Source organism: Geotrypetes seraphini, chromosome 6, assembly GCF_902459505.1.
Source record: "Geotrypetes seraphini chromosome 6, aGeoSer1.1, whole genome shotgun sequence".
NCBI classification, from domain to species: Eukaryota; Metazoa; Chordata; class Amphibia; order Gymnophiona; family Dermophiidae; genus Geotrypetes; species Geotrypetes seraphini.
In genome coordinates this window covers 219,690,866-219,712,035 of record NC_047089.1, presented here as the reverse complement: position 1 = coordinate 219,712,035, position 21,170 = coordinate 219,690,866, and the positions used below count along the sequence as shown (strand labels likewise).

The 21,170-nt window shown below is 43.7% G+C and overlaps 1 protein-coding gene across 3 annotated transcripts in view; it reads left to right on the top strand.

The window, feature by feature from the left end:
• The window catches only part of HR (HR lysine demethylase and nuclear receptor corepressor), a 129,524-nt gene that overhangs the window by 58,981 nt on the left and 49,373 nt on the right, over positions 1 to 21,170 (top strand). For all 3 annotated transcript variants that reach the window (XM_033949604.1, XM_033949603.1, XM_033949602.1), the window contains exons 2-5: positions 785 to 1,819; positions 4,419 to 5,454; positions 9,572 to 9,746; positions 15,248 to 15,453. In XM_033949604.1, the coding sequence (XP_033805495.1) occupies positions 836 to 1,819; positions 4,419 to 5,454; positions 9,572 to 9,746; positions 15,248 to 15,453 (2,401 nt within the window). In that variant the 5' untranslated portion in view covers positions 785 to 835. The remainder of the gene's footprint in view (positions 1 to 784; positions 1,820 to 4,418; positions 5,455 to 9,571; positions 9,747 to 15,247; positions 15,454 to 21,170) is intronic.

The following is a 21,170-nucleotide window of genomic DNA, read 5'->3' as shown; positions in this document are numbered from 1 at the left end:
ATGTAATTCCCTGTAAACCAGTGGTCTCAAACTCGTGGCCCGCCATGTCCTATATTGAGGCCCTCGGTATGTTTATCATAATCACAAAAGTAAAATAAAACAGTTTCTCGATCATATGTCTCTTTAGCTATAAATGACAATGTTATTATTAAGATTTACCCAAAAGGAAAGATTTATAAAGAGTTTTACCTCATGCAAAATTGTTATTTCTTTAATAAGACATTAACTATTTTTTTTTATGAGGCCCTCCAAGTACACAAATCCAAAATGTGACCCTGCAAAGGGTTTGAGTTTGAAACCACTGCTGTAAACCGTTTTGGAAAAAAAATGGTATAGAAATTTGTAAAATAAATAAATAAAATAAATGAGTTGTTAGCAAAGCCAAACACAGGCAGTGATTTTTTTTTAAACTAGGGGGGGGACTAGGGAGGGATTGGGGGAGGGACTGAGAATTAATAGATGTCCCTTTTTGATGAAAAAAATAAATGGTCACCTTATTTATACCGTACTCCTCTAATCTGTGGAAAATGTAGTAATAAAGTACCACATAATCTGGTGGCAGAATAATGCAAATGAGAAAAAAGCAGTCAGTCTGTGATATACGATGACCTATGCAAGCTGATTTAAACTTAATTCGCCTGTCAACCTTTATACTTTATATTTTTTCTCATGTTCAGAAGAAAATTATTCTCTGAATGCTGTAATGGTTTATGTTCTTGCTTTTGAACATATCATGTCATTGTTTTCCTTTAGATGATGTTCTGGTTGTGTTTTTTTTACACAGGTTACAGTGCCCCAAGTTAGAAGCTCTGTGCCACATGAGAAGAAGAAAGAAATGGACACAGACTTAGAAAGTGCATTTACTCCACTGAAAGGGAATAAAGGGCTTAGGGAAACTTCTCTGAGGTTGGCTGAAAGGATCCTAGACGCTGATGATATTGGCATCTTGACTGGTGACAGGGTGGGGAATCCTTCTGAGGCAGGCCAAGCCAGAGAAAGGCTGAAAACTACATTCATGTTGGCATCTGAATCCATTCTGCCAGAGTTACCCTATCCAGAGAAGCCCTCAGCGAGGTGGGTGGAAGCAGATGGAACGAGGTCTCCCAATCCAAGACATCATCATGAAGGGCCCCCAATGAATCTGGACTGTTTGCATCCTCCAGTTATTAGTAGGCGAAGGGAAGAACTTAGCAAACAATCAGAAACCAAGGTCAGAGATATTCCCTCACTACTTTCCCAAAACAGAAGAAACAATCTGAGTGAAACAAGACTCGACTCTCTGGAGCTCCAGTCCCACCTCAGAAGCAAGCGTGGAGAAGCAAAGAAGAAATGGGCACAGCGAAGCAAAGAAGGACTTTGGGGCACATGGGCTGAAGGCAGGCCTGCCCGGTACGACCATGCTTTCCTTCTTCCTTTATCTAGCTTACAAGATCCGAGTGCTACCAATACCAGCCTGCCCCAGGGGGCTTCAAAGCAAGAAGCACCTCCTGCCTCTCACTCAGTGCTGGAGAGCGTACAAGATCATTCTACTTTATACCCCATGGACCCTTCCTGCCCTTTTCTCATAGAGTCCAAGCTGTTTGACAGCTCTGTGCTCCCTATAAACCCAGCAAGCAGCTTGATTAAGACAACATATCCTCATACACTAGCTCCTTTTATGACCCCTCATCAACAAAAAGGCCCTACAGCTTTGGGGGGGGCCTGCTTCACCAAATCTAATTGGCACTTGCCAATATGGAGTCACCAGAACTATCAAGGATCTCATCACGGAGGAAGGATTCCAGCGGTACAAGAGAACTGCTTCAGCTCTAGAAAGAAGGTGAGAATTAGGTTCACGGTAGGGTTACCAGCCGTCCAGATTTTCCCAGAAAGGTCCTCCTCTTGAGGACACGTCCGGGGGGGTCTAGACAGCTTTTCAAAGCCCGGCACTTTGTCCGGGTATTGAAAAGCCTCCTCTCAATCGCGTCTGAATTTTGAAAAGCCTCCTCTCATATACTGTCTGAATTTTAATTCTGGAATCCTGGCGTGTCTAAATTAATTATCTCTGTCTCAGCATTCCCAATTTGTTCACCTTTTATGAAATTTTTCATCTGTTGCACTGAACAATTCGCTCTTTCGTAGCATATGTGATGGTGAAATTATGAGTGTTAGGATTCTCAGAGCGGATTTCCTCCTGCCCGACCAAAGCAGTCAACGGGGGACGGAGCTAGGGTGGGATTGGGGCGGAGATAAGCGGGTCTGGGGGGCCGATCTAAAACCTGGCAACCCTAGTTCATGGTCTGCCTGTCACTTCACTCTGAGAATCCTAGCACTCATAATTTCCCCGTCACATTCACTACGTACCAGAGCGAATTGTGGTTCATAGACAACGGTGCGAAAGACAAAAGCGCGCGCCGACAATTGAGCACAGCGCGCGCTGCCGCGCCGCTCTAAATTACAGTTTTTAGGGGCTCCGATGGGGGGTTTTGTTGGGGAACCCCCCAGTTTACTTAATAGACATCGCGCCGGCGTTATGGGGGGTTTGGGGGGTTGTAACCCTCCACATTTTACTGTAAACTGAACTTTTTCCCTAAAAACAGGGAAAAGTGAAGTCTTCAGTAAAATGTGGGGGGTTACAACCCCCCCCCCCCCCCCCCCACGCCCCCCCGTCGGAGCGCTAAAAACAATAATTTAGAGCAGTGTGGCGGCGCGCGCTGTGCTCAATTGTATGGGCGCGCCTTTGTCCCGGCACGCTTTTGACCTGACACCATGAATTGTTCAGTGCACCAGATGACAAATGTAGTACAAGGTGAACAAATTGGGAATGCTGAGACAGGGATATTTAATTTAGAGGTGCCAGGATTACAGAATTAAAATTCAGACAGGATATTGTAGCAGGATTGTTTATAGAAAATATCCATTATGGTCAGTAGATAGACAGAAATATACCCTTTAAGGAGCATAATCAAAACTTTTAAAATGTCCATAAATCTGCCTAAGTGGGCACTTGGACGTCCTAATAGCAGGGACGTCCAAGTGACGATAATCAAAACAAACTATCCAGATGCTCAGCAGCACTTCTAAGGTGCCGTGCATCCAGAGCTCAAAAGGGTGTGCTGGGAGGTGTGTTATGGGTGGGAATCGGGTGGGCTTCCACCTGGACATCCTGAAGCAATAATCAAAGCTTTTCCAGGACATCCTAGCCGGAACTTACATGCCAGGACTTAGAACAAAGTAAAACAGGTCTACGTGCCCCAAAGGTGACCAAACTGACATGATGACCATGTTGAGTCAATTAGGGCCTTAGGCCCCTCCCACTGCATCCTAAGATACATTGGGAGGTGGAAGACCTGTCATTTGCAGCATGCAGCCCTGTAGGCAGGAGGGTGTTTGCTTCCCTCCTGCCGATCTGTCATCGGCAGGTACGGGGGGAGGGTCCGGGGATGTGGGAGTCCAACAATGTTGGGGGATGTGGGGGGGAGGGGAGATCTGAGCCAGCAGGAATCCCTGAAACCGGTTCAGCTGATGGGGATTTCTCTGCTGCGATTAGACAAGGTAGTTGGGTATGTCTACAATACTTGCTTTTGTGTGTTTTTCATGTGGACGTTTTTATTTTTGAAAATGGCTAAAAAAATAGACGTCCTAAGGACCAAAACTTATACATAGGTCATTTTCAAAAATAAAAGATAGACGTCTGGCAGTTTTGAAAATGAACATTTTTTTTCTGCTGAATTTGTGAATGTCTTGCCCAAAACATTCAAACTCAGACTTAGACGTCTTATCAAAAATGCCCCTCCACATGTTCAGCCATCTGGAGACTGAGGGAAAGATTCTGAAGAAGATCTCTGAAGCAGGAGCTCGTTATTCAAATAAATTCTCCTGATGCAGCTTGACCACGAAACAGGGCCTGTCGGGAATTCTAAGATTACCTCCAGTGCAATGCTATATTGAAAGGAATTAGCACCGGGAGACTTTTTTCACTGCGCTGCGGTGATCTTGCCTACACCAGAGGATACATATGAACCATTAAGATAAGTGCGGGTTTTTGATTCTATTAAAACAATTTTGAAAATTTCGATGTTTATGAATTGTTTCGATGTTTATGTAAATATATTGAACCTCAACGGAGTTTTTTTCAGACCAAGGATGTGTTGTCTATGACAATTTTGTACTTGTCATAGTAGTTTCCGGAGTTTGCTCTCAGGGAACACTGAGGTCTTTTCTCCGTATTTTTTTGATACCTGCTCTATTTAGTCTCTGGTAAGGGGATATAATTTAAGAATATCTGTTGGTGGCTATACTTAATTTTTTGATATTCTGCTTGTCTATAAGAATTTTTTGTCATAAATCTCATAATGTCATAAATCTCTCTATGACTTACAGTAAAATACATGGGACTCATCTAACTAACTTTCTTTCTTGGATTATGTTCTTTCCAGGGGGTTCTTCACAGAAAGGATGCTGGTTTTCAGTTTCTAGTTAAAGACCCAGCAATCTTGTCCCCTGGACTCCAACCTGTGCCCCACAACAGGTGCCCATTATCTGCAACAGGCAATTTAAAGCTACTTCAGGATAACCAAATGGAAAGATTATTGTATCCAGAGCTGAAACATGACCCCAGCTGGAAAACTGGGGGCCTGAACGTAGATATCAGGACATCAATAGCTCCCGGTAAAGATGCATCTAATTGTACCCAAATTAACCAGCCACTGATTTTAGTGAATCAGAGCACAGAAAGGCCAGCAGGTTTCTGGCCGGCCAGCTCCCTGCCTGTGGATACCTCAGTGGCCTTTGGTGCAGACTCCAGAGAAAAGAGTCCGAACAGCAGTATGAGCTACCCAAGCATGGATCCAGGGCCTCAAACCACAGAGCAGGACCCCATCTCTCAGCCTACTCAGAAACGTGACCCCACCAAGATCTCAGCAGGAGAACTGTGCCAGAACTCCATGCGTGATGGTTCCTCCCTGGAGTGTCCGAGACCCCACCAGAATCTAGTGTGTTCAGACAATTGTAGCAATCATAGCCATTATGCTATCAATTCTAAAATGGTCACTATGGATTCAGAATCAAAACTGGGACAAGACAACAAAGATGGCACATTATCTGTGCTGATGTGCCCGCCGTATAACCACACAAAGCTAAAAAATACCTGGCTAAGCAGGCATTACAGTTACCATGCCAGCCACAATGGGGACAGACAGGTGAGCAGCAGTGAGACAGCCAGTTTGGCTTCAGAGCTCAAGACTCTAAAAAGAGACATGCTGGAAAGTGCAGAAAAGGCTGGAGGCTTCTCCCAGAAACAGGCCACTAAAAGAACACATGGTAAAGAGCCAAGAGCTTCTCATTCAGCAAAGAGGAGCTTCAGAATAACATGCCATGGACAGAGTGATGATGCCCCATGCCAAAGAGCTGAGACTAAAGACAGTCATGTGCCTAGAATCGTTCCAGACTCTGGGGACAACCATATACAGAGAGGTAAGATTAGGCAAGATAACACAGATGGGTGCTGGTAAAGGCTGGAAACAGAAAACTAAAGGTGGTACAAGGCCGAACTATGATATAGAGCTAAGCTATAATAGAGAGCTGAGGGTGGCACAGCGGTACGATATGGATGGTCCAGGGCTGTGGTATGGTTTAGAGTTGAGAGTGGTCCAGGGTCACAGTATGGTATAGAGTTGATCTGTGGTACTGCATAGGGAGGTGATCCAGGGCTGTAGTATGGTATGGAGTTGAGAATAGTCCTGGGTCATAATAAGGTATAGGGCTGTCCTATGGTACTATACAAGGTTGAGGGTGGTCCAGGACTGTGGTATGGTATAGGGTTGAGGGTGGTCCCTAGTTGCAGTATGGTATAGGGCTAAGGGTGGTCCAGAGCTATGGCACTATATATGGCTGAGGGTGGTTCAAAACTGTGGCACTATATGCTGTGGTGTATGGTATATAGAGTTGAGAGTGGTCCAGGGTCACAGTATGGTATATAGAGTTGATCTGTGATACTGTATAGGGCTGAGGGTGGGCCAGAGCTGTGGCACAATATAGGGGTGAGGGTGGTCCAAAACTGTGGTATTAAATGCTGCTGTGGTATGGTATATAGAGTTGAGAGTAGTCCAGGGTCACAGTATGGTATAGAGTTGATCTATGGTACTGTATAGGGCTGAAGGTGATCCAGGATTTGGTATGGTATGGAGCAGAGTAATCCAGGGTCATGATATGGTATAGGGCTGTCCTATACTTTTTCACCGAAAGAGTGGTAGATCGCTGGAATAGACTTCCACTTCAGGTGATCGAGGCAAGCAGCGTGCCTGATTTTAAGAAGAAATGGGATCGTCACGTGGGATCTCTGCACAGAGATAAATAGGGGAGGGTCATTGGGGTGGGCAGACTAGATGGGCCGCGGCCCTTTTCTGCCATCTTTTTCTATGTTTCTATGGTACTATATAGGGCTGATGGGGGTCAAAAGCTGTGCTACTTTATAGGGCTGGGGATGGTACAGGTCTGTGGTATCATATAGATCTAAGGATAATTCAGGAATGCTTTACAGTATAGATCTGAGGGTAATACATAAGAGGTAGAATGGAATTCAACTACATTCTCACATTTAATAAGTTGTTATTGTCCAAAAAAGGACCCTGGGTGGCTTACAATAAAACAATTCAAAATGGCAAAAATAAGGTGGCCTATGGCTGATATATGGTATAGGGTTGAGAGCTATCCAGAGTTGAAGTACAATATAGGATGAAGTATCTATAAAGCCAAGGGTGTCACAGGGCTGTGGTACAGTATAAGCCTGAGGATGGTATAGAGTTACAGTATAGTATAGGGTTGAGGAGGGTACAGGGTAGTATAGAGGTACAGTATGGTATAGGGCTGAGGATGATATAGAGCTGCAGCATGAAATAGGGCCAAGGCTAGCACAAGGCTGTGGTACAGTACAGGCCTAAGGATGGTATAGAGGTGTAGTATGGTATAGGGTTGATAGTGGTATAGAGCTACAGGATGATATAGGGTTGAGGGTGACATAGAGGTATACAGTACAGAATTGCATCATGGTGTAAGGTTGAGACTTGCACAGGGTTGTGGTACACTATAGGCCTAAGAATAGTTTAGAAGTGCGGTAAAGAGAGGAGGGTGGTATAGAGATGCAATATCTTATAGGGCTGAAGGTGGTAGAGAGGTGCAGTAAAAAGATGAAGGTGATATAAAGTTGCATTATAATATAGGACTGAAGGTGCTTTAGAGGTGCAGTGTGGAATAGGGTTGAGGATGTTATAAGGCTTAAGGATGGTATCGAAAAGGTACAGTACAGGGTTAAAAGATGGTATAGATGTGCAGTATGATTTAGGGTTGAAGATGTTATAGAACTGCAGTGTGGTATAGGGTTGAGGACGGTATACAGCTGAAGATGGTATAGAGGTGCAATACAGGGCCGAACTGCAGTCTGGGGTAGGGCTCAGACTAGCACTGGGCTGTGGCACAGTATAAGCCTAAAGGTGGGCTAATGGTGACAGTAAACAGGAATAGTTTTAATTAAACATTACAAATTAATCATCGGCTCTTACCACTACACACAAGCCTCATTAACTGAGGAAAAAAAGGGAGGAGCTTGGACTAAACCGGTGCTGTTGTTTCTGGGTGGAGAAGAGACAAAATTCTAGATTTTGGGTGGAATTAGGACACAAAGTCTCTTCCTTGAGTTGCTGTGTGTGCTCTGGCTCCTAGCCAGGGACTGCTGCAAATCATGAGCTTTTGGAAATATATCTTCTGCTCTCTGCCTCCACCCAGTGTGATGTAGAAATGCTACCTCCCAAAATATCACAATTTTGCATCAGTAGCATGCGGCGGACATCATATTTCAAGAAAAGTTTTAGACTGAGGCAAAAGGAAGATGTGAGGGAAAGGATAGAGGGCTCACTTGAGCCTAAGGTAGATTGTGGAGACTAGAGTCTGGAAGGGTTGAGCTGAAGGCAGATCGTAAAAAAAGAGAAGTGGAGGTGTTGGTTGGGACAGAGGGCCAAGGTTGGACAAGGGCATTGGACAGAAGAAGAATGCAAAGGCTGGAGGGAAGATTGGGCTGGAAGCGGACTGTGAAACTAAGGGTGTCATAAGGGCAGTAGAAAGGCTGGGGGACACTGAGTGAACATGGTGTGGGAGACGGGCTGGGGGCATATTTGAAGCTGAGAGAGGGGTGATCCGAAGCAGATCATGAGACTGAGGGAGGGGGACTGGGCTGAGTTGGGCTGAAGAGTGGGATCGGTGCACTCACTTTATGTAAATCTCATTCACTGTTGCTGTAACCCAGTTCAGATTTTGCTTCAGTTGTCCAAGATGTCCAAAAGTCAGGGCAGGGAAACGTCCATTTCTGAAACTGCTAGACATCCAAATTTTTGAAAATCGTCTACTTAGACATCTTGGCTGCCAGGATGTCTAACCTTAGGATGTCTAACTTTGCTTGCCATTTTTAACCACAGAAGCGTCCAAGTTCAAAACCTGATTATTTGAATGTGTGAATGGCCAGCATTGTAATGAACTGGACACACAGACATTCCAACAGAGCAGTGGGGCACCTTAGAGGACACTACGGTGAACTTCATATAAAGGGTTCCAGAAGTACATAAGAATAGCCTTACTGGGTCAGACCAATGGTCCATCAAGCCCAGTTCTCAAGGTGGCCAATCCAGATCACTAGTACCTGGCCAAAACCCAAGGTGTAGCAATATTCCATGCTACCAATACAGGGCAAGCAGTGGCTTCCCCCATGTCTTTCTCAATAACAGACTATGGACTTTTCCTCCAGGAACTTGTCCAAACGTTTCTTAAAAACAGCTACGCTATCCGCTGTTACCACATTTTAACCTAACCCCCTTTATAATGTATGCTGAACCCTCCAAAACCTACTATATCCACCTGTCTACCACCCCAACTGCCCTTATGGCTTCAAGTGGCACCTATCTGTTATGGCAGTATAGTATAGGTTTGGTGGCCTCACACTTTCCACCATAAATGTAGTGGTTAAAGTGGCATATGGGCCTGGGTCCTCCTACCTATGGCTCACTAGTCCACCCACCAGACTACTTAAGACACTTTTGTGATGCTCTACTAGGCTTTCCCATACCAGACTCCCTGTTCTAGAGACAGGTATGTACTGTTTCATTCATATTTTTAGGGGATGGGAGGTAGTCAGTTCTACTGGTGGAGTTTGGGGAGGGGGGATTCCTTGCTTAATCCCTCCAGTGATCATCTGGGTACCTTTTTGGCACTTAGACACTTTTAAAACAGGTCTAGCTCCGGACACCTAAGTTCTGTCCCAGGACTTCTTTGGAAACGTTTGATTAATGCTGCAAGACATTCAAGTCTAAGCATGCCCAAAGCCTGCCTAGAACACGCCTCCAACACGCCCCCTTAAGTTTTGGATGCACAGTGGCTAGGACACCTCACAAGTGCCGGTTTATGCCTTTTTTTGGATGTCTGCATTTTTATGAAAATGAGCCCCTCTGCCTGCCTGCCTGCCCCAGAAACATCTGGCACTGTGTTGCCACTGAGGTAGTTTGTCGATTAAATGAAGTGAACTAAAACTAAATGTTTATTTCTTCAGGTGTCCAAATATGCAGAGAAAGCCCCCAGGAGAAACAAGGTGCCACATCCCTTCAGAGTGTCCCCTGTTCAGCACTCCCTAGTGACATTGAGAGGTGTTGCAGGTGTGAGGTTGGGAGTCGTGGGAGAGAAGAGACCTCTGCAGAGATTCTCTGCAGGTTTTTACATTTCCGCAGGTATGTTCATATGTCTTTCTTCTTCTGTTTGTTTTCTCTAAATTCTCTCCTAATGTGCCAAGATTTTCACGTTCCTTAATCTCAGTGTGTGCTCAGAGACCCTCATATGCTGTAATTAGGATCCAGACAATTGATAGGAAGATGATTTTTTTGGAAGACAACTTGTAGGATGAAATTGGTAGGAAGACAATTCGTAGGATACGACAATTGGTAGGAAAACCTATCAATTGTCACCCTACCTATTACAGGTTTTTTTTACTGGGCAGACTTGCACGGTTACTGGGCAGACTTGCATGGTCTGAGTCTGTATATGGCCGTTGGTGGAGGATGGGCTGGGGAGGGTTTCAATGGCTGGGAGGGTGTAGATGGGCTGGAGTAAGTATTAACAGAGATTTCGGCAGTTGGAACCCAAGCACAGTACCGGGTAAAGCTTTGGATTCTTGCCCAGAAATAGCTAAGAAGAAAAAAAAAAAAAAAAAATTTAAATTGAATCAGGTTGGGCAGACTGGATGGACCATTCGGGTCTTTATCTGCCGTCATCTACTATGTTACTATGTTACCTTTCCAAGTAAGCCTACTGTGTCGGAACATGAGGTCTTCCCATGGGGGGGGGGGGCTCTCCCATACCTCTTTGTGTCCCCCTCCCACAGATTTTTTTTGTACCACTCTGTACCTCTCCACCTCTTCATGCCCCTCCCCACAAAGTTTTTTTGTACCTTTCCTGTGATATGTACCTCTTTGTGTCCCCCACCCACAGGTTTTTGTACCTCTCCACTTAGGTCTACTTCTCTTCCTTCTCGCCTGTTATAAGGTCCACATCGAAATACACACGCAGCGGCTGACCCAGAATCATTCCTTCTAATATCAGAGGCTCCCTCTGACATCAGAGAGAACGCTTCCAGGTCAGCCACTGCCTGCGGATATGTGAACAACTGGATAGGAGGAGGAGGAAGAGAAGGAATAGGCCTATGCACTGCTTCTTCTTCTGGGGATCTGGGGTTCTTCTGGAGAGGTTGCCACCAAGCTGCTGTTTCTTCTAGGGTAAAAGGGGGGCATGGCCCCCCATGCTACCAAGCTGCTGCTTCTTGTTGGAGGGCCAGGGGGCATGGATCAGTTTCCTATTTCCAACAATTGGTAGATGTATGAGGTAGAACAACAATTGGTAGGGTGACAGTTGGTAGGATCCTACCAATTGTCGTATCTTACGAGTTGTCTTCCTACCAATTATCGTAACCCACTGTAATCCTAGCATGTTGTCAAGAGACTCCTGCATGTTGTAAACTTAGAGACACCCTCACATTCTGTAACCCCAGAGCACTCTTGGAGATGCCCTCATATGTCATGGATTCCGGAACACTCTATGTATGAAGTGGTACATGGAATATGGAATTGCATTTGCACTACTATTGTGAATTCTCTTCCAACTACATTGTCTCTCTACAATGTATTCCACTGCTTACCAAGTTACTTGAAACTCTGGGTTGCACATAGCTCACCACCTACATTGATAAATTCTCCTGTCTCCATCCCACCCAGTTTGGCTTCAGAGCACAACACAGTACAGAACATCTACTTCTGATTCTAATAAATAAAATCATGCAGATGCCGAGCTCAGGGCAACAATCTGCACCACTGCAATTTGTCATATCAGCTGCCTTCGACTCTGTTCACCACAATCTTCTATTGACTATATTCAGCGAACTAGGTCTGACCGGATCTGCTCTCAAAGAATTTTTGACAATGAGAATATTGTGTCTGGAAAGGTGGCACCTTCTTACAAACCTGGAAAGCATTCTGTGGGATCCCGCAGGGATAGGGTTACCAGATTTTACTGAAAGAAAATCCGGACCCATGGCCATGCCTACAGGCCCACCCAGTCCTGTTCCGTTCCGCCTGTGTCACACCTCATTCCGCCCCATCCAGCATCCGCGCAAGAGGCACGTGATGTAACTGTGTTGCATCTGCGCATGCACAGATGTCCCCTCCCGACGCGATTTTTACAGAAAGCTTTTCAAAACCCGGACAAAGTGCTGGGTTTTGAAAAGCTGCCCGGACCCCTGGACATGTCCTCAAAAAGGAGGACGTGTCTGGGGATATCCAGGCATCTGGTGACCCTACACAGGGATCACCATTGTCCTCTTTTCAACCTATTTATGAGTTCACTAGGAAACCTGTTCTTCTCCAATGGAGAATGCCTATTGTCTTGTGCTGATGACATCTTTCTTTTAATACTTCCACAAAAATCTCCAATGGCATAAACAAAATCTATTGTGTCATACTAAAATTATAAAGGATAACAACCAAATTAATAATAAATCGTTCAAAAAAAATGTTATATAGTGGCCACTGAAAGGCATTACATTTAAAACCTCATTTTACACAAACCACAAGGGGAGAAAATAGCCTCGAACTAATGTAGAAGCACTATTCAACAACTCATTCAGTTGTTTTCGGTCTTAACATAGTCATAAAAAATTCCCACTTGAAATGAACATCAGCCAATCAAGTGCACACAAAGTGACTTATCTCAAACATGTGACTCCTTTCCTGCATTCATCTTCAGAATTTCATCTCACCGTCCCAATAACTCCTGACAAGGAACCTTGTTTCACCAGTATCTCTGACTGCTTCAGGGGATAAACATCGTCATTCTTTCTTTGCACAAGTCCACCCAAGTTCTGGCCACCATTCGATGTGAACTTGTGCATGGAAAGAATGATGATGTTTATCCCCTGAAGCAGCCTTAGTCAATATTCTACAAATTGTGTGCACAAATTCCATAGTGCTTAACAGTAAGGGGAGTGTGGACCTAGAAGGGGCATGGGTGTGGTGAGGGTGTGTCAGGCAGCTACATGTGTAGGTTATAGAATACTGTCAGTTACACACATGATCGAAACATTCAAGATAATGAAGGGAATAGACTTAGTAGATAAAGACAGGTTGTTCACCCTCTCCAAGGTAGGGAGAACGAGAGGGCACTCTCTGAAGTTAAAAGGGGATAGATTCCATGCAAACGTAAAGAAGTTCTTCTTCACCCAGAGTGTGGAAGAAAACTGGAATGCTCTTTCAGAGGTTGTTATAGGGAAAAACACCTTCCAGGGATTTAAGACAAAGTTAGACAAGTTCCTGCTGAACCAGAACGTACGCAGATAAGGCTAGTCTCAGTTAGGGCACTGGTCTTTGACCTAAGGGTCGCCGCGGGAGCGGACTGCTGGGCACGATGGACCACTGGTCTGACCCAGCAGCGGCAAGTTTCAAGTTTATTTAATTTCTTTGATTAATTCGCATACTCCAAATCCAATGCGATTTACATAAATTCAAAATTAAGTAAAATAATAAAAACCGACAAACATAACATTCAGTACTAATACAGTAACACATGTAAGGAGGGAGGCGGTTGACAGCAATTGACATAAATACAATTTAAAAAAAAAAAAAGTAAAAAAAGACACAGAAGGTTGGGGAAAGGTACCCGCTTAATTTTTATGTTCTTAGTCAATATTCTGCAAATTATGTGCGCATAATCATAGTCATAATGTGTGCATAATCATCTATCTAAGTCTAACCAAGAAAAGTCTTCAAAGACTTCAGCGGATTCAGAACACTGTGGCTAAGTTAATCTTCGCAAAAAGTAAATTTGACCATGTTTCCCCGCTTCTGTCTAACCTTCACTGGCTTCCAGTAATTTCCAGGGTTCACTATAAATGCGCCTGCCTAACTTTTAAGATCCTACACGGCATCCTTCCTCCCCTAATTCCACTATCTCGGAATTCCTCGAGTCCTGATTCCACCAGATCTACCCAAAAATTTAAACTATCCTTCCCCTCGTTAAAAGGCATCATCTATGCGGGAAAATTAGGGGCATCTCTCTCCTTCAGAATCACAGAGCTTTGGAATAACTTTACTACCCACTTCGGAATCTGGGCTCTTTCCAAATATTCCGAAAACATCTGAAAACTAGGCTATTCTCAAAAATGTAATTCTTTCTTCCCTCTATAATCTTCCTCTAACCATTACTACAGTGTTCCCTCTTTATGCTAAGTTCCTGTAACCCTTACTATGGAGTTCCTTCTTTATACTAAGCTCCTGTAAACCGTGCCGAGCTCTATGATTGTGGAGATGATGTGGTATATAAACTTAAGGTTTAGTTTAGTTTGCAAGGGGGTATGGGCCTGCGTGGGGTGGGGGGTGGGTCGGCGGCATGTCAGGCAGTTGCACATGCTGGTTGTAGAGTACTGAAACAGGTGCAAGCATTTACACCAGCCATTGAGCTAGTGTACGTTCTTACACCTACAGTTTAGAGGTGTAACTGCACCCATACAAGGGGGCCGCTGAAAAGTTTTCAGCCCAACCAACAAAATTGGGGCAGTCTCCCTCGAGGGCTATACTACTTGGTCCAGCAATTTTCCATTTGTTTCATTCCACATTTTTTTTGACGGAACGAAAAAAGTGGAAAAAAAATCACTGGACTAAGTGTGTAGCCCTCGCTGGAGACTGCCCCAGCCGAGTTGGATGGGCTGAGAACTTTTCAGTGGCCCCTCATAGGCTAGAATTCTCTAACCTCACTCTAGACTGCTACCTCACTCTAGATATTCACACAGAATCACTGATCAAAAAAGGCTTCTCAACACTATGGAAACTTAGAACCATCAGAAAGTATTTCGACGCAGCATCCTTTCGCCTACTGGTACAATCCTCCATCTTGAGCCTGCTCGACTACTGTAATATCATCTATCTTGGGGTCTCTCAAGAAAACCATTCAAAGACTCTGAATCATACAAAATTCTGCAGTGCGACTGATTTTCGGCATAAAAAAATGAGACCACATAACCCCCTACTACCAAAAACTCCATTGCCTGCCACTAGAAGCAAGAGTGCTGTTCAAATTTGCCTGCCTATGTTTCAAATCTATTCTTGGCATGGCCCCCCTATACCTGGTCTCTCATTTTAAATTGGATTGTTCCACCAGGCCCACACACAGAATACATATGTTCAGCCACCCCTCAATAAAAACCTGCCAATACAAAAGATTCCTTAACAGAACGCTAGCCTTCCAAGCAACTCAACAAAACAGCTGGCTAGGCAACATCATCAAACACTCCTCATCCTACCTTAACTTCAGAAAACTAGTTAAAACCAACCTGTTTAACCAATTTGTAACCAAGAACTCTTAAACCTTCCACTGTACTCCTATCACATATTCTTGATTTCCCTACATTGTGACTTTATGTAACCAAAGTCTTCATTGTTATTTTTTCGCTGACTGTCCAGCTCTTCTTGTTGTAAACTGCCTCGAATTACCATGGCTTTGGCGGTATAAAATTATTATTATAACAGCAATCAAGCTCATAATTGCCAATGTAGAATTCATACTTGTAGCATCCTAGCGCCTATCTTTAGGTGACTTGTAGGGTATTATTACCCACTTTGTATCATTGTCTTCTGCCCTTTATATTCAGTGATAGTAACATATAGGTGCTGGTTTTGCTCTGTGCCTGCAGACTGGTTTGGGGATGCACTGGAGAACTGAGGGTGGATGGTTTCCCCACTTTGGATGAAGCAGACAGTGATGGTCTCAGAGACATGAAGCCCAGAGAACTCAGCCAAAGTCCCAGCCCGGCCCGATACCTGCTCTCCACCCTGGGGGACAGCTTCTGTGAGATGGTGCGCAAGGACTGGGAGGCACTATTGGGAGCCACGAGTGGAGGTGACAGTGCTTACATATTTTTAAAATATATTTATTCATTCAATTCGTTTTCTATCCCATTTTCCCCAACGAGCTAAGAACGGGTTACAGGTTAACATACATAGAATACAGTCAAGAGACGTTACAATTTTTATACTTACATCCTAACTTGATCTTTACAGAGGATTCAGTTCCAGGAACCCCTGCCAATTTTGGAAAAACCGCAAATGCAGTTTTTCGCCTGTCAAAAGGCAGGGGAGGCAGGAGAGGGCAGCTGGAGTGCCGGCGGACGAAGAAAATCACTCACAGTCTGGTCTGACCGCCCCTTCCTGTAATAAAGTCGGGCTACACCACTCTGGAGCTGCTTTGACACGCAGCTCCTGATTGGTGTAGCCAGACTTTACTACAGGAAGAGGCGGTCGGAGCAGATTGCGAATGAGCAAGTCCGCGATTCGCAAACCGTGAATTCACGGGGGAACACTGTATACATTTTTTTTTCTTCATTATTATTCATATAGCAATAGGCAAGGGATTAGGTGAAGAGGTAAGTGTTTATTGTTTTCCTAAAGTTCAGGAGTCCTTCGAGGGACATAGTGGAAGAAGCAGATGCACACCAGGAGACTATTATTTTTACGACCTGGCGGCATGCCATGGGTCTGTCTCAGAGCTGTTCAAGTTCAGAACTGGGATTCCCAAGTCTTCTAGAAAAAACCTTTATTCTGAAGCAGTTGTACAGATACTTGGGAAAATGGGATAGAAAATAATAAATGTTATATGGAAATGGTATTTGGGGCTAGTTATTTCACCCTTTTTCCTTTCAGGTATAACTTTAGGGTGCCATTTATTAACCTATAATAATATCTCGCCACATCACCTATAAAATAGCATCACTTTCATTTAAAATCCGTCAAACTAATCTTCCTACTTTCTTAAGACAGGTAATTGATTCCCTACATTCCATCCAGAACTCTACGGTCCACTGACCAAAATCTTTTTTCCTGTACCATCTCTAAAAGTTATCAGTGCGACAGTGGCGTACCAAGGGGGGGGGGAGGGGACGGTTCGACCCGGGTGCACGCTCCAAGGGGGTGCAAAGCCGGCCGGGTCCGGAAGCTCGCTGCTGAAAACGGCACCTCAGTGTGGCTGCCGTATTTATTCCACAGCATAAATACGGCAGCTGCGCTGAAGTGCATGAAGGTCCCGCAATGACGACTACTGCTGCTGCTGCTTTGGAAGAGATAAGTGACTTCGGAGGGGGGTGGACCGGCAGCCGCATCATCGCGGGACCTTGCCGCAACTCCCTGCGTCTGCTGGCCCAGCCCCCCTCCAACGTCACACTACCTCTTCCGGAGCAGAGGCAGAAGTAGTCGTCATCGTGGTACCTTGCTGATTTCGATGGAGAGAGAAAGAAGCATAGTAGGGTGGTGGAAGGAGATAAAGGGGGTCAGGGTGATATGGAAGCATGGTGAAGGGTAAGAAAGGGGATCAGGGTGGTATGGAAGGGTGGTGAAGGGACAGAAAGGGGGTCAGGGTGGTATGGAAGTATGGTGAAGGGTGAGAAATGGGGTCAGGGTGGTATGGAAGGGTGTGGAGGGTGAGAAAGGGGGTCAGGGTGGTATGGAAGGGTGTGGAGGGTGAGAGGGGGTCAGGGTGGTATGGAAGAGTGGTGAAGGTACAGAAAGGGGTTAGGGTGGTATGGAAGGGTGAGAAAGGGGGTCATGGTGGTATGGAAGCATGGTGAAGGGTGAGAAAGGGGGTCAGGGTAGTATGGAAGGGTGGTGAAGGGAGAGAAAGGGGGTCAGGGTGATATGGAAGGGTGAGAAAGGGGGTCAGGGTAGTATGGAAGCATGGTGAAGGGTGAGAAAGGGGGTCAGGGTGGTATGGAAGGGTGGTGAAGGGAGAGAAAGGGGGTCAGGGTGGTATGGAAGGGTGAGAAAGGGGGTCAGGGTAGTATGGAAGCATGGTGAAGGGTGAGAAAGGGGATCAGGGTGGTATGGAAGGGTGTAGAGGGTGAGAAAGGGGATCAGGGTGGTATGGAAGTGTGGTGAAGGGTGAGAAAGGGGGCAGATGCTGATGGAAGTGGGGGGAAGGGAGAGGAGAGAGTGAAATGCCAGACCATGGGGGTGTGGGAGAGATGGAAGGGGGAGGCATAAAGTTTCTGGAAGGTGAATAGAAGGAGAGAAGATGCCATATAGAAGGGGCAGAAAAGGGTAGACAGTGGATGAAAAGAAGAGAGTAACAAGAAGATGAAGAAAGCAGAAACTAGAGAAGACAAGTTAGAAAAAAATTATATTTATTTATTTATTTATTTTTTGCTTTAGGGGAGATGCATTGCTGTTTCTGTGTGTTGCATTGTATGCAGAGTCCAGCTTCTTGGTGCTTCAGTTTTGTCTACGTATTTTTATTCTATCTCCCCATTTACAAAATTGTAGAGCATTTTTTAGCGTTGGCAGCTGAGCTGTTACCACCATGGCTAAAAACCACACTACAGTTTTGTAAAAGGGGGAGGGGTTAGTTTGTGATTACATACTAGGCGAAGGTGTTTTTCTGTGTTCTGTGTGTTCAAAAAGACATGGTTTTCTGTTGACTGTGTAGGATTGATCTGTACTAGTCTGGCTTGTTTAGTTTTATAATGGGTTTATTGACGTACTGCTCACTGCAGTATGTAAGATGCTGCCTTTTCCTAGGTACACTCTTGTGTGACATGTAGATTGTTACTAAAAATCATGTTTTTCATACAGATGGGGGGGGGGGTCAAAAAATGATGGGCCCCGGGTGCCACATATGCTAGGTACACCACTGCGTGCGAGATGAGCAGAAATATTTTCAGTAGCAGCGCCTCAATTATGGAATTCACCACCCGGCTATATCAGAGGAGGACTTGCTCTAGATAAATTTTTTAAAAAGTTTCTTGAAAACATTTCTTTTCAAAGATGCTTTTGAAAATTAAAATTCATTAATCGAACGCATCTCTGCAGATTTCCTGTTTTCAGCATTCTGTTCCTGCTTTTTAGTCCCCTCCCATTATGTGATCCTTCAACATTGCCTTTTACTAAAATTATGTAGTTCCACCCACTATTCCTTCGTGGCCTGTAAATCTGTTTGTCTTGGTAAAGGAATGTGGAAAATTGTTTTCGTTATCCCTTTTTAAAAACTTGTAATTCGCTTTGAAACTAAATTTTTAGATTGAATCAGGTTGGGCAGACTAAACTAAACTAAAGCTTAACTTTGTATACCGAGTCATCATTCTGAGAAAGCTCCACTCGGTTTACAGCAATTAAATAAACAGGGAACTGATTTACAAATGATAAATAGAAGATAATAGCAAAATTTCAAAAGAATTAATTTTAAAAATGTTTGGCAAATAGAGTCGTTTTTAAAGATATACGGAAAAATTGAAATGAACAGGAACTCCTTAAAAAAAGGGGAGATCATTCCAGAGTTGAGAGAGTTTAGACCAAAGATTGACTGAAGATCTTGACTCCTTTAATCCCTTTTTTAGAAGGAAGGGAGAGATTAAATTGTTGGATACCTCTAGATGGACCATTCGGATATTTATCTGCCGTCATCTACTATGTTATGTTTTAATAAACATGAAACATGAAGTATGATAAGTGGGCCCTATTGAGAATAACGGGCTTGTGTTAAATAATAAATGTTAACACAAGTTAATAATCCTTAGATAGTAATCCTTAGAAAATAATCCTTAGATAACTAAACTAAACTAAACCTTAAGTCTGTATACCGCATCATCTCCATAAAGATAGAGCTCGACACGGTTTACAGGTAATTCAATAAAAGAGGGAAGGACATAATAAGAAATTAGAGGTTATGAAGAGGAAAGCTAGCTTTACATTTTAAATAGATAGCTTTACGTTTTGGAGAAAAGCCAGGTTTTCAGATGCTTTCAGAATAATTGGAATGAGCCTAGGTTCAGCAGCGGGGCAGGGAGGTTGTTCCAAAGCTCAGTGAATTTGAAGAAAAGGGATTTCCCTAATTTCCCTGCATACATGACGCCTTTTAATGAGAATGAGAAAGAGAGAAAAAAGAAGAGAGAGAGAAAAAAAAGAGAGGAAGAGAGAGAGAAAAAAGAGCGAGAAAAAAGAGCGAGAGAAGAACAGAGAGAAAAGAGAGAGAGAGGAATAGAGAGAAAAAAGAGAGAGAGGAAGAGAGAGAGAAAAAAGAGGAAGAGAGAGAAAAAAAGAGAGGAAGAGAGAGAGAGAAAAAAAGAGAGGAAGAGAGAGAGGAAGAGAAACTAAACTGTACTAAACCTTAAGTTTGTATACCGCATCATCTCCATAAAGATAGAGCTCGGCACGGTTTACAGGTAATTCAATAAATGAGGGAAGGATATAATAAGAAATTAGAGGTTATGAAGAGGATAGCTAGCTTTACATTTTAAATAGATAGCTTTACATTTTGGAGAAAAGCCAGGTTTTCAGATGCTTTTGGAATAATTGGAATGAGCTTAGGTTCCGCAGCGGGGCAGGGAGGTTATTCCAAAGCTCTGTGAATTTGAAGAAAAGGGATTTCCCTAATTTACCTGCATACATGATGACTTTTAACAAGAATGAGAAAGAGAAAGAGTAAAAAAAAGAGAGAGAGAAAAAAAAAGAGAGAGGAAGAGAGAGAGAGAAAAGAAAAGGAGAGAGAGAAAAAAGAGAGAGGAAGACAGAGAGAAAAAGAGAGAGGAAGAGAGAGAGAGAGAAAAAAAAGAGAGAGAGAGAGAGAAAAAAAAGAGAGGAAGAGAAATAGAAAAAAGAGAGAGAGGAAGAGACACTAAACTAAACCTTAAGTTTGTAAACTGCATCATCTCCATAAAGATAGCGCTCGGCACGGTTTACAGGTAATTCAATAAATGAGGGAAGGACATAATAAGAAATTAGAGGTTATGAAGAGGAAAGCTAGCTTTACATTTTAAATAGATAGCTTTACGTTTTGGAGAAAAGCCAGGTTTTCAGATGCTTTCGGAATAATTGGAATGAGCCTAGGTTCAGCAGCGGGGCAGGGAGGTTGTTCCAAAGCTCAGTGAATTTGAAGAAAAGGGATTTCCCTAATTTACCTGCATACATGACACCCTTTAACGAGTTGAAAGATATTAAATCCTACTACTCCTACTTATCATTTCTATAGTGCTGCTAGAGACATATGCAGTGCTGTACATTAACCCCCTCCTTTACCAGCGCGTAGCGCGAGTTTTAGCCCTGGCAGCAGCGGTAACTGCTCTGACGCTCACAGAATTCCTATGAGCGTCAGAGTAGTTACCGCCGCTGCCAGCCCTAACCCTGCGCTATGCGTTAATAAAGGAAGGGGGGGGTAAGTCTTCATGGTATATGGACATAATCTTCACTTGCAAGCAAAAAGTGTGAGCTAAACTTAAATCAATCACCAATTCTCTATTATTTTATTTATTTGTTGGGATTTATTAACCGCCTTAATGGAGAGATTTACCTAAGCTGATTTTCCAACCTAAACTAAACTAAACTAAACTAAACTTTGGGTTTATATACTCTTTTCCATTTCCAATAATCCCCAGCCAGGTTCTTTGTGAAAGGAAATAAACGCAGTTTAGTTTTCCTCAGCTAGACTGACTTTACATTATCCAATATAGACAAACACATGAATAAAAATAAAACCTATGACAGTACAAAACACCATTAGGAGAGGGGTAGCTTTATACAGGGGACTCACTTTTGAAAAATAACTTCTTTTCTGGGCATTTTCACCTGGGGTGCTGA